Below are 13088 nucleotides of genomic sequence, written 5' to 3' on the forward strand. Positions count from 1 at the left end.
GTCAATATGCGCTCTCAGCCGGGCAGTATATTGGCGGTTGGGCAATATTGTTGAAGCGGTGAGGGCTCCTTTACAAATTCTGTGTTTTTGTTTTTTTAACTGATGTAAATTCTATATCTAAGATCACATTCTTTCTTGAAGAGTGGCGATGATGTATCTTTCGTTCCGTTCCGTTGACTTCCAGTGTGAAGCGACTTAGAGTCGAAAGATTTGAAAAACCTGTGCCAACATGGAATATCTCTAGCGGTGAAATTCTTTAGGATGCAATATAAGCAAAGATTATTTTCATAAGACACTTGAATAATAGACCGAAAAATCCCGTTGTCAGAGAGCTGTTTTAGCTGTACGGATGGTCATAGTGTTAGTGAATCTTAACTTGTTTGTGTACGTACGAATTGTTGCACCACTTGTAGTGTGCGTGATATCGTGTTGAGAAAAAACGTTTGCGAATATATGGATGTTTTTTCTTCATTCCACGAAGAAAATAAGACATTTGAAGCACAATCATTTCGATTTCACCTGTCATTCATGTATCCCTGAATTCCATAAACAAACACAGTTCTCTCCTACGTACGCCTGGAAATAGCACCCTTCTTACATTGGTATGAAGTGACAAATTATTTGTGTGGCTATGAACGACACGGATACCTGCTGTTCTGCAGCTACAATAATGTAAGTTTGCGAGGATGAGTATGATGAATTTCGACAACTGTAGATAAATCACTAGCATGCTGTTCAGATTTTCTATCATAGTTTTTGAGTTAGCTTATTGAAAGTATATTTCTATGTCAGTCAAGGTTTCAGAAGGACCAACAGAGGAACTTTTGAAGCTAAGTTATTTCACTTGCAATTTTTGATTTTTGCCAGTTTTTATGTAGGCTTTACAAAGATCATCTACGTTGCTGCATAGAGTGCTGTATATTAAAACCAGAATAATTTTTTGTTTCTAAAGTAATGAGGAGCAGCATTATGAGGAGCAGACCTCTCACGAGCCGCCTGAAAGAAGGTATTTTATTGTTTAATAAGAACATAACTTTTCACTTCGCCACCTAACATTTGGAATGGTGTACTATAAAACAACAGATTAACTTGTGAAGATCTCTGTTGGAAAGTGATAATTTTATTTGGGTGCATGTAAAAAAATTCCGTTGTGAATGCCAGTTGGCTTGCGTAAATGCATGTATTGGCCTGCTCGTATTTGAAGCAGTTTTGACATAACTAACTACTTTGTGTACCTAACGGTGTTGTAATTAGAACTGCAGTACTAACGACAATATGCCCTTTGTTATCCTTTGTGACTACTGTCATGCCTTCTTTAATAAAAAAAATCCCGATGTAAAATGTTTATAATCCCATAGTGGTGTTGTTATGTAATTTTTCTTTTCCTTTTTTCAAGTGTAATTCAGGCATGCCTTCACTCAGCTTTCTCTGTGTGATGTTTGCTACAAGTGCAAGTAAACGAATTTATGATTCCGTCTGATAACCTTCTAATGTGATAACCACTGCATCTGACCCTTTATATTTCACAATTATATTTAAAAGTAATGTCAGAGTTCTCACATTAAAGCGAGTAGGAAAGTGTTTTTGTGCAACTGCCCGTTGTAGATATACGATATCTTGTCTATCCTTTGTACATTTTGCCTGTTGATAGGTAGTTAAAAACTGTGGAATAGGCATGCTTTTCATATTGACAAACAGAATATTGACAGAAAAGTGGACGAAGATATTTGCAATGCCCAGTTATTTTTCAAAATATCAAATTTGTATGTCTTTCCTTTCCCCAATCCTCCTCCTCCCTCCCTCCACTGACCCAAGTGAACACATTTAGAAACGTTTCCCCACTTCTTAGTGTAATTGGTACTTCTCATATAGGTGGTATTTGTATGAAATTTCTTGACACTGTATGTGTGTAACAGGCTGGGACTGTAATTTGGAACCTTATCTCATGAGGGAAGTGTTACAGTCTGAGCTATCTAGGCACAGCTTACCACAGTCTGCATTCACAACCTTAATTCCGTCAATCGTCAGTATCTTTCTTGTTTACAACAGAGTACTCTCTGCTTCAGATTGAAAGATTCATTTTGGTAATTGTACCATATCATAATGATGGAAGACTTAAAAAAAATGGTTCAAATGGCTCTGAGTACTATGGGACTTAACAGCTGAGGTCATCAGTCCCCTGGAACTTAGAACCACTTAAACCTAACTAACCTAAGGACATCACACACACCCATGCCCGAGGCAGGATTCGAACCTGGAAGACTTCAGATAGTTGCCATAACTAAATAGTCTGCCATTCAATTTGAATTAAACATGCTGTTGTTAAAATATAGAATTTGTGTGCTCATGAGAATTACTCATATAAACTGTGAGTGAAGAGGTAATGGGAGTCACTGGCTATTTAGACATGTCATTCTGTCTACATTTTCTGTGGTCCTCCTTAAACATGCTGATGGTGTGTGCCATGCCCAGTGAAAAGTATAGTATAGAATCTAACAGTGCCAAAATTTGTCAGTAGTGAAAGTTAGTATAGACAAGAGTCTAGCATGTGTAGGATGTAGTTTATTCATCTCATAACATACAATTACAGACCAAAGATTTTTTGTACTGGAGACATGTCAAATTACTTTTTAAAAAAAGGTTATAATAATCAACATATTTAAATAGGCATTTCTGAATTTTTAGACATGAACAATTTAACAAGAACATATCTAACACTTATGGTGATTTTGCAGCTTGCAATACAGTTTACACAATGTGTTGACAATTTATTATACAGTATATTCAGTTTTCATCCTAATATCTAGATTTGGCAATATACCATTTTGTTTTTATTCTGTTGACCTCTTTCTCCATGACACCACCATAGAACATTGGTCTAAAAAGGGGTACAATATTCAGGAAAACACAATTTTCAATAAATTGCCAGCAACCATTAATAACTTGGTTTCAGATAAAGCATGGTTTAGACAGAGTTTGAAAGATTTTTTTATTGGCAACTTCTTCTACTCCATAGATGAATATCTTAACAAGGACTGTCAGAGCACCTTAAGGAAAAAATGTCTGTTAAATTTCAGTTTTGACAGTACTTGGTCACAACAGTCAAGATTAGGTATTTTGTGCGTGATGAATTTATTAAAAGTGCATAACAATTTTTCATTCTGACAGTGTATTAATTCTGTTAATATTAGCAGTTTCAGTTTACTGTAATGTAGTCACCTATTTTGATAATCTTCTGACAAAGATCAGGGTAGTAAGTATTATATTCAAATGTTTTATGTTATACTTTCTGACATGTTCCGCACCCGTGAGAATCATCGCACTTTTGGGTCTATGGAACGAAAACTGAATTGATTTATCTAATCTAAGAACTTGTTTAGCATATCTTAAACTATTTTCAGGGCAGTAATATACAAATACACAGACTGGCAACTAAATCAGGAGAAAGGTAACTTAGAGCTAGAATATATGGCACTTATGATGAACTTGTATTTTCCTGTCCAACATGTTCTAAATTATGCTATCTTCAATGAACTCAGGTTTTATGAATACCACTCTCTGTGTAGGATTTTGGACATGGAAGGCACTGAAGAATGTGGATTATGATTTGATCTTTCTTGCATTTGTCGTAAGTGTCATCAACATTAAAGCCCCATTAATTTATTTAGTGTTTGAATCTTCCCACTCTGGATTGTAATCTGTATAGTTACCTCCATACCAACAAGCTTTCACTGCCCCCCAAGGGTTAGCGGCTGTCATCCATCTGGGGAGTTCAGGTGTTCTCTGTCCACTGTTCCAGTCTTGGTAGGCACAGTACATTCTTAGATGACTGCTGAATATTCTCTCTAGATCTTAGTTGTAGAGAAGGAGTATGACTATGCAATGGGTGGATGCTGTTCTGCTTCACTTAAGCTCAGTGATAAAACTTTGGGCGACATCATCTAAATACCAACCTCAAAGGGGTTAACGGAAACTTCCAATTCCACCAATATGGCAGAAACGACCATTCACAACAACACCCATATCGCGAGTATGTCATTACGTAAACATGACAACGAACACGAAAATAGATCGATAAACCATCAAACACATATTCCTCCTATATTATAATCAATCTAATGGGACAAGTGGGGAATATTGGGGGTTTTTGGGTGGGGACAAATTCATAATAAACACACGCTACTAAACCAAACGACAAAACCGGTAAAATAAACTGACCATAACATTCGCAAAATCAACTACAAACAATATCCAATGGAATTGAACACTTCCCTTGACCTATATAGGTCAACGGAAAGTATTGATACCAATTCAGAAACCACAAAACCTACAACCCCTTCCACAATCATCACTACCTCAAAAACCACAAGAAAACACCAAGTCTGGAATCGAACACTTCCATTAACCTCACAGGGTCAACAACAACAAACAACAACACACAAAACCAGCTCACTAATACTAGCAACACAACTCCCCGATGCATGATCCACAAGTCATCTAAAAAACACACACACACACACACACACACACACACACACACACACACACACACACACAAACCAAAACAAAAAACCATTCACAGCCTACAACTAAAAAAAACTACACCAAAATGAATCCTCCACAACAAAAACAAAAATCCACAACCATTCCCCACCCACCTTCCTCCCCACACCTCACCAACCCCCCACCAAGCCACAGCCAACCCCCTCTCTCCCCCCCTCCCCAAAAGCTCACTAACCCACAACCCTGGGCCTGTACATCTTACTAACAGCCCTTAAGAAAACCCTAAAAATACAGTACCCCTCAGGGACGCTCTTCCGCCAACAGTACTCATCTAAATGAGCCTGAAGCTTGGAAGAGCTCCTCTTCCCCCTCCCTATTACAGATTTAACAGCCCCCCAAAACCTCTCTATAGTACTTGTACAGGCCCCACTATCATAACTCTTGAACTTTACATTATGATTAACAACTAGATAATTGTAACCCTCTCGACCCAACCCACTATAAGATGCAAACCCATCAGACACTACCGTACTACCCTGTTCTACATAATCTTGAATCAATCCCACTAACTCCCCCTTCGTACGATCTTCCTCAACCCTAAACACACACTCGGAACAACCAGACCCCGATACCACAGCCCCCACACCCATAAACCAACCACAGGCTTACCCCTCCCATACTTCCTCCTACCAGACTGTGACTCATCAGTCTCAACCTTTACTCCAGGCCCACCCAACATACCCCTGTATTTAATATATTCTGAACTGACCTCCCGACAAAAAGAATACCAATCAAGGCCGTTTGCTCACTCACACCCACCTCATGTGCACAAAAACTGTGTGAGGACTGATAACAAAAATGATAACTCAACAAAACAATTTCACGCATACCCAACCTAGACTTCTCGAACCAGGTACACCGGCGAATGGATCGCCAAATCTTGTCATGCTGGCACCTCCACATATAGCCGTCCCTGGTCCGAGACGCCGAAACTTTCGTCAACTTCATATACTCTCCGCACACAGAGCACTTCACTAGCACAGCCAACAGTTCAAAGAGCTGCAAAAACTTAATGAGATACATAGCTGTGTCACCCATCATTCCCCACAGCCGAAGACTGTTCAATTTATGCGTCATATCCATTCCTAACGACGACACAAAAAAGTGATCTCAGAAATTCAAACACGACAAACCACATACAACACTACATTAGCATAAAAAAAAGATTAAACCATCAACTCACTGCTCAATATGCCACCAATCTTCACTTACAAGCACAACAACAGCTGACAGCGTCAACAACTCAAATGAACCCAATACGACACACACCACACAACCCACAAACCCCACCAGAGAGCACCACCGAACCGCAATGACACGCCACCTACAAGCATATCACAAGCACACACTAAACCAACCACAAAACCTTACCCGCAACCTACAGACACACCACCAGAGAGCACCACTGACAACACAACGAGACATCGACAAACACACGACACTCGCAAACTAAACTTCGCGCAATCGTGACGTCACACACCACAACAGACTTACGTCATGGCCGACTTCCTTCCCCATCCTTCCCTAATCCGATGAGACCAATGATCACACTGTCTGGTCTCCTTCCCCAAACAAACAAACAAACAACTTACGTCACGGGTCAAATCCGATGGGTGGTATCGGACCCTTCTGGTGACCCCCTCAAAGTGCATGTTGGCAATGACTGTCATGAGCAGTCATGGGAAGTAATGGTGGTGGAACAGCTGATTTATATAATCAGTGATGTAATAATATTCTCATTTTGACTGTGGAAGAAGTATTTTACAGAACAACATTAATATTCTAGGCACTAGAATGTAGCCAAACCAAAAACTTCATTTGCTGGGACAAATACACGCATAATACGTAATAATTTAATATAGTTTTCATTTTCTGCTTCTGCTGCATCTTTGCATTTAAGCTATTGATGTATGATTTGCTGCATGGCCCAGATGCAAGTAAACAGAAAATAATGGCAAATGAAATTATCGCCATCCAAGTTAACAAAGACTTCTGGCTATGCTTTGGATCAGTCTGTCAGTACACATACATTCTCAACTGAACTGTTACTTCCAACCTAAGCTAGATCTTCAGTTGTGCTACAGATCAGTCTATCACCACAGCATAGGTTTAATATTCATTTGTTGGTTTTGTAAACTCTCGACCACATGTCAGCCTTGCACAGACCTCTGGCTGCACTACATATCAGTCTATCACAACAACATAGAGTCCACCCTTGAGATGAAATCATTAATATTTCAGCAGAGACAATGAAAAAATGTTGTATGTATCAATCAAATGGCAGAAGAAGAAAGGGCTATCCCTACAATGGAAGTAATCCATATCATTTTGTCACCACAACTGAGATTCATATTTCAGATGAATTCATTAACAGCATTTCAATATAAAAGGTGCAAGGTGTGTGTATTATACATGCACAGGAATGTAAATAGGTGGCAAAAGCAGAATGTGAAGGAAAGGCCATCCACAAAATATGATTAATTTATATGCTAGTGGTATAGACATATACAGTTAACTGCTGTTTGGCTATCACATACTGTTCTCCCATCAGCTGCCTCTAACTTGACATGGAGATGCATTGCCAACATCTGCTTTATATCATTAACATGAGCAGTGTGTGGATGGCCCTTTGTAAAGTTTAGCTCCTTCATATCAGCAGCCACTTCTATGCATTTAGTGTGTGGCACATTTTCAGCCACGTGATAAAGTTTATTTGTTGGAGTACACTCATATTAACCTAAAATCAGTGTATATGTTTCATTGAGTATTGTATCTATTTGCCTTATATAATGTGATGAGTTGTACCAGACAGGGGAGAGATATTCTACAGTGGGTGGGGGAGAGAGAGTGCAATTGCTGGTTCACTGCTTGAGGAGAATGTGATCCCATTTTCACACTGTAAATTTTCAAATCAGATTGTCTTGTGTGGAGATTTTCATTTTGTTATCCTCGCATGGACTACAATTTTTGAATGTAAGTGTTCTTTCAAGTACTACTTGCAGCCATTTTGGGGTGTGACAGTGCTGTAACTATGCTCCTAACTGTACTGTATGTAGCTTCTCTGTTCCATAGATAGAATGCAGACTTGTCTTAATAGGGTTTGCTATCAGCAGTATGGTATCCCGATAGACTTTAGAGGGCAGTTGCCAGTTTTCTCTCCCCAGTGTCAAAGCTGTTACTCTGTGCAGAAAGAGCTAAATCATCTGCACAGAGGAAGCTTCTTATATTTGGAATCAGCAGTTGGTTGTTGGTGCATATGTTGAAAAGAAGTTAGAACACTTCCGTAATGTGCTCTTCAGAGACTTTGCTGTTCTTGGAAGTCAACAAAAAACTTAAAATTGTGCGAGAGAGTGCTGATAACTTCAGCAAGATCGAGGTTGTTGAGCAGATTCTGTAATTGAACATATAGTTATTGGTAACTGACAGCATTGTACATTGCTGTCGAGTCTACGAAAGCGACACCAGTAACCTGACTATTTTCTAACCTGCCTCTTTGAAATGAGTAAGAGCAAAGAGCTGCCCTTTACAGTTGCCCTTGGGGCTTATCCCTGCTTGCTCGTGTATAAGTAGAGGGTTGCTTATAGGTGGACTTCTGTTTAGAATTGTGGATTTTAGCAATTTGTACAAGTGGATTAACTGGCTAACCAGCCTAAAATTTTTGGGGTGCTTTGCTTCCTTTCTAGGTTGAAGAAGGGTTATCTCTCTGCTTTTTTGCCATATCTTTGGTATTTGATGGCTGTTCATGCAACTGTTGAAGACCTTATACAATCCATTCTCTTGTGGATGGGCCATAGTTCTTTATTTGTTCCATTTGGATGTCATTTAAGCTGGCCATTTCACTGGCTATGCTGCTTTTGATAGGCTTGTTGAATCCTGACATTTGAAATAGGGTAACTAGACCATCTACTTCCTTCTGACCCATGTGGTGTGGTTTAGGTACTTTTACTTTGTGTTTGGCTTTGCCAGTCATGCGCTATCTGGTCTGCAGTGATGTCATAGTGTTTATTACACCTGGTGGTATTACTATTGAGGCATCTCAGTAATCTTCATGCTTTTTGGCTGCTCCTGATTAGATCTAGTTCTTTTGTGCTTTTAGTCCTTTATTCCTTTCCGATGCTGTCAGCAACTCGGTGAGTTTGTCCCAGCTTCTACTGTTGCCTCACAAAAACTATCTTTTTTAGACCCAGCTCTCTGTAGCAAACTGAACAGCAAGCGCAGTGGTGTAAGACAAAGAAAATGTGAGTTTCAAGTACTACATGGCATCAACAGTCTGGAGAATTTCTTTACAGCCTCAGTGAATGCTCTGTGTGATTCGGCTATCGGTCTGAGGATGGAAACCACAGCTTCCATCAAGTCTGTAAACTTTTTGATAAAGATTATTGTCCAGTGAAATAACCCTAATGTAAAATGAAATGTCCTGTTTCTGCTGTCATCAGTCATCCTTACATCATAAAACATATGCCGTGGTTTAATCCAGCTACTCTGGAAAACACATAGTCACTCATTTACAATGTGATTTCCACAGTGATGGAATTGAACCATAACAAGTGTTTGTGATGTGATAATAGCTTATGGCAGCTGAAACTGTCATATAATTTGAAATTAGTTTGAATGTTTCCAGAATGAGATTTTCACTCTGTAGCGAAGTGTGTGCTGATTTGAAACTTCATGGCAGATTGAAACTGTGTGTCGGACCGAGACTTGAACTCAGGACCTTTGCCTTTTGTGGGCAAGTGCTCTACCATCTGAGCTACCCAAGCACGACTCATGCCCCGTCCTCACAGCTTTACTTTTGCCAGTACCTCGTCTCCTACCTTCCAAACTTTACAGAAGCTCTCCTGCAAAGTATGAATGTGCCGGGTAAAACATTACTTTCTTAAAAAAATGTAACACTGTGCATCTTGAGATAGACTGAAATGTCATTCTTTCTTGTAAACTTGTACCTATCAACTTCCTTGAATTTGAAATTTCTTCAGAATGGAACAAAGTGTGTCATCCATTTGACACGATTGATCCATTTTGTGTGTGTGTGGATTAGGAATAACAATAAAGACTGTTTTGATGCATGTCATGAATATATTATCACTGCAAAAAGTCATATCTGGGTTATTAGCCACTTTCTGTGTACCACTGATGGTGGCTTAGTCATTTGTTGGGCTCAGATGGTTTACTTAAGCCATTTCTAGCAGTTATGTATATTTGTCATTGGAATCCACATCTTAATGTACTGATAAGGTTTCCTTGAATTCTGTAAATAACTTCAGTTAAGTACAAGAGTGAATATTTCAGTGAAGCTGTAGTCAATTTGTGGCTCTCCTTATCCATCTCACTTATAGCACTATAATGGAAGGAAACATTCCTGATGAGGCAACAGTTTGTTGCGAAAGCTTGAATTTTGTGTGTATGTTTGTGTTTGTTTGTGTGTCTATCGACCTGCCAGCGCTTTTGTTCGGTAAGTCACCTCATCTTTGTTTTATATATAATCACTTATAGCACTGTGTTGGATGATCTTGATGGCATTTCTAACTTGTTCATCATCACTATGTAGGGAAGGTGTGTCCCCAGAAGCTACTTGAATTTTATTACCAACTAATCAAAGTATATGGCACAACTTTTATTCAGTCTTAAGTGCTGTTATTGTTGTGCTTCAAGGGGGTAAATCATAACACATTTTAGTGAATAAATGACTTTTAGTGAATAATTTCCTAATAAAAGATATGCATCTACATCTATACCTTGTGAGCTACTGTAGGGGTGCATGCCAGAGAGAATGTCCCTATGTCCCACTGTACCAATTATTAGGATTTTTTCCCATTCCATTCACTTATGGTGTGTGGGAAGGATGATTGTTTAAATGCTTCTGTGTATGCTGTAATTAATCTGATCTTATCGTTTCAATCCTTCTTGAAACTTTGTTAGTAGGCTTTTGAGGAATAGTTCATGTCTGTCTTCAAGAGTCTGCAAGTTTAGTTCTTTCGTCATTGCTGTGACACTCTCCTGTGGGTCAAACAAACCTGTTACCCTTCATGCTGCTCTTTTCTGCATACGTTTAATATTCCCTGCTAGTCCTCTTTTGGTATGGATCCCACACACTTGAGTAATATTCCAGGATGGGTCACACGAGCTGTTTTTAAGCAATTGCCTTTGTAGACTGTTTGCATTTCCCAAGTATTCTACCAGTAAACCAAAGTCTGCTACCTGCTTTACCCATGACTGAACCTATGTGACTGTTCCATTTCATGTCCCTACTAACAAGGGAACCTCCCTATCGCACACCCCTCAGATTTAGTTATAAGTTGGCACAGTGGATAGGCCTTGAAAAACTGAACACAGATCAATCGAGAAAACAGGAAGAAGTTGTGTGGAACTATGAAAAAAATTAGTAAAATATACAAACTGAGTAGTCCATGTGAAGATAGGTAACATCAAGGACAATGGGAGTCAAGGAGCGCCGTGGTCCCGTGGTTAGCGAGAGCAGCTACGGAACGAGAGGTCCTAGGTTCAAGTCATCCCTCGAGTGAAAAGTTGAATTTTTTATTTTCAGTTTATGTGACAAACTCTTATGTTTTCATCACTTTTTTGGGAGTGATTATCACATCCACAAGAAAACCTAAATCAGGCAAGGTAGAAGAATCTTTTTACCCATTCGCTAAGTGTACAAGTTAGGTGGGTCGAGAACATATTCCTGTCATGTGACGCACATGCCGTTGCCAGTGTCGTATAGAATATATCGGACGTGTTTTCCTGTGGAGGAATCGGTTGACCTATGACCTTGTGATCAAATGTTTTCGGTTCCCATTGGAAAGGCACGCCCTTTCGTCTACTAATCACACGGTTTTGCGGTGCGGTCACAAAACACAGACACTAAACTTATTGCAGTGAACAGAGCCGTCAATGAACGAATGGACAGATCATAACTTTGCGAAAATAAATAAGGTAAAATTTTCAGTCGAGGGAAGACTTGAACCAACGACCTCTCGTTCCGCAGCTACTCACGCTAACCACGGGACCACGGCGCTCCTGAGCTTGCATACCCCTTGTTGTTGCCTATCTTGCGCATGGACTACTCAGTTTGTATATTTTACTAATTTTTTTCATAGTTCCACACAAGTTCTTCCTGTTATCTCGATTGATCTGTGTTCAGTTGTTCAAGGCCTATCCACTGTGCCAACTTATAACTAAATCTGAGGGGGGTGCGATGGGGAGGTTCCCTTGTAAGTGTTACACACAGGTATTTGTATGAGTTTACAGATTTCAGCTGTGACTCACTGATATTATATTCATAGGATACAATGTTTTTTTCATTTTGTATAGTGCACAATTTTACATTTCCAAATATTTAAAGCATGTTGCCATTCTTACACCACTTGGAAATCTTATCAAGGTCTGACTGAATATTTGTGCATCTTTGTTCAGACTGTACTTTGTTGTAGGTAACTGCATCATCTGTGAGAAGTCTCAGATTACCATTAATATTGTGCACAATATCATTAGTGTGCAACATGAACAGCAAGATAACAAACACGCTTCCCTGGGTACACCCGAAGTTATTTCTATATCTGTCTATGACTCTCCATCCAAGGTAATGTGCTGTAGCCTCCCTACCAAGAAATCCTCAGTTGAGGGACAAATTTCATCTGATACCCCATACAGTTGCGCGTTTGATAATAAGCATAGATGTGGTATTGAGTCAAATGCTTTTCGGAAATTGAGATATACTACATCTACCTGACTACCTTGGTCCACGACTTGTGGAGTGTCGTGAGGAAAGCGTGAACTGGGTTTCACGTGATCTACGATTTTGAAATCTGTGGTGGATGGCACAGGGGAGACGCCTCACTATGTTTGAGCTCAGAATATGTTCTAAGATTCTGCAGGAAATGGGTGTCAAGGATATTGGACGCTAGTTTTTAGGATCATTTCTGCTACCGTTCTTGTAGGGAGTGTGACTTGTGCCTTCTTGCAGCTACTGGCCTTGGTCTTTATTTCGAGGCATCTATAATAGATTTTAGTTTACTACTAACTCAGCTGCAAATTGGATGTGGAATCTGAAAGGGATTCCATAGAGTCCTGGGGCTTTGTTCAGAGTAATGATTCCAGCTATTTCTCAATGCCAGTGACACTAATATCTATTTCACTCATCTTTTCAATGGTACAAGAAGTGAACTGGGGCAATACTCCGAACATTTGAAAACAGAGTTAAACATTTCTACCTTTGCTTTGCTATTCTTGATTTCAATTCCTGCTTTGATCATGAGTGCCATTAACAGCCTTTATGTATGACCAGAATGTCTTTGGGTTTTGTGAAAGACCTTTTGACAATATTTTGCTACAATAGTCATTGAAAGCTTCACACATTGCTCTCTTGACTGCCATTTCATTTCATTCAGCATCTCTGTATCTAGAACCATATGATTTGTTTTTAAACTATCGTTCAGCAGTCCTGTTTGCTTAGAAGTTTCTTTGCTGTGTCTATATACTGTGGAGGATCTCTTCCATCATGAATGTTCCACAGGCCAAGCATC

General features: G+C 39.4%; 1 protein-coding gene across 2 annotated transcripts in view; it reads left to right on the plus strand.

Annotated features, from left to right (window-relative positions):
- Positions 1–326: 326 nt before the first annotated feature.
- Positions 327–13088, plus strand: part of LOC124556720 (protein Aster-B-like) — a 236821-nt gene continuing 224059 nt past the window's right edge. For both annotated transcript variants that reach the window (XM_047130710.1, XM_047130711.1), the window contains exons 1-2: positions 327–672; positions 953–1006. In XM_047130710.1, the coding sequence (XP_046986666.1) occupies positions 632–672; positions 953–1006 (95 nt within the window). In that variant the 5' untranslated portion in view covers positions 327–631. The remainder of the gene's footprint in view (positions 673–952; positions 1007–13088) is intronic.

This window comes from Schistocerca americana, chromosome X (genome assembly GCF_021461395.2).
Source record: "Schistocerca americana isolate TAMUIC-IGC-003095 chromosome X, iqSchAmer2.1, whole genome shotgun sequence".
NCBI lineage: Eukaryota > Metazoa > Arthropoda > Insecta > Orthoptera > Acrididae > Schistocerca > Schistocerca americana.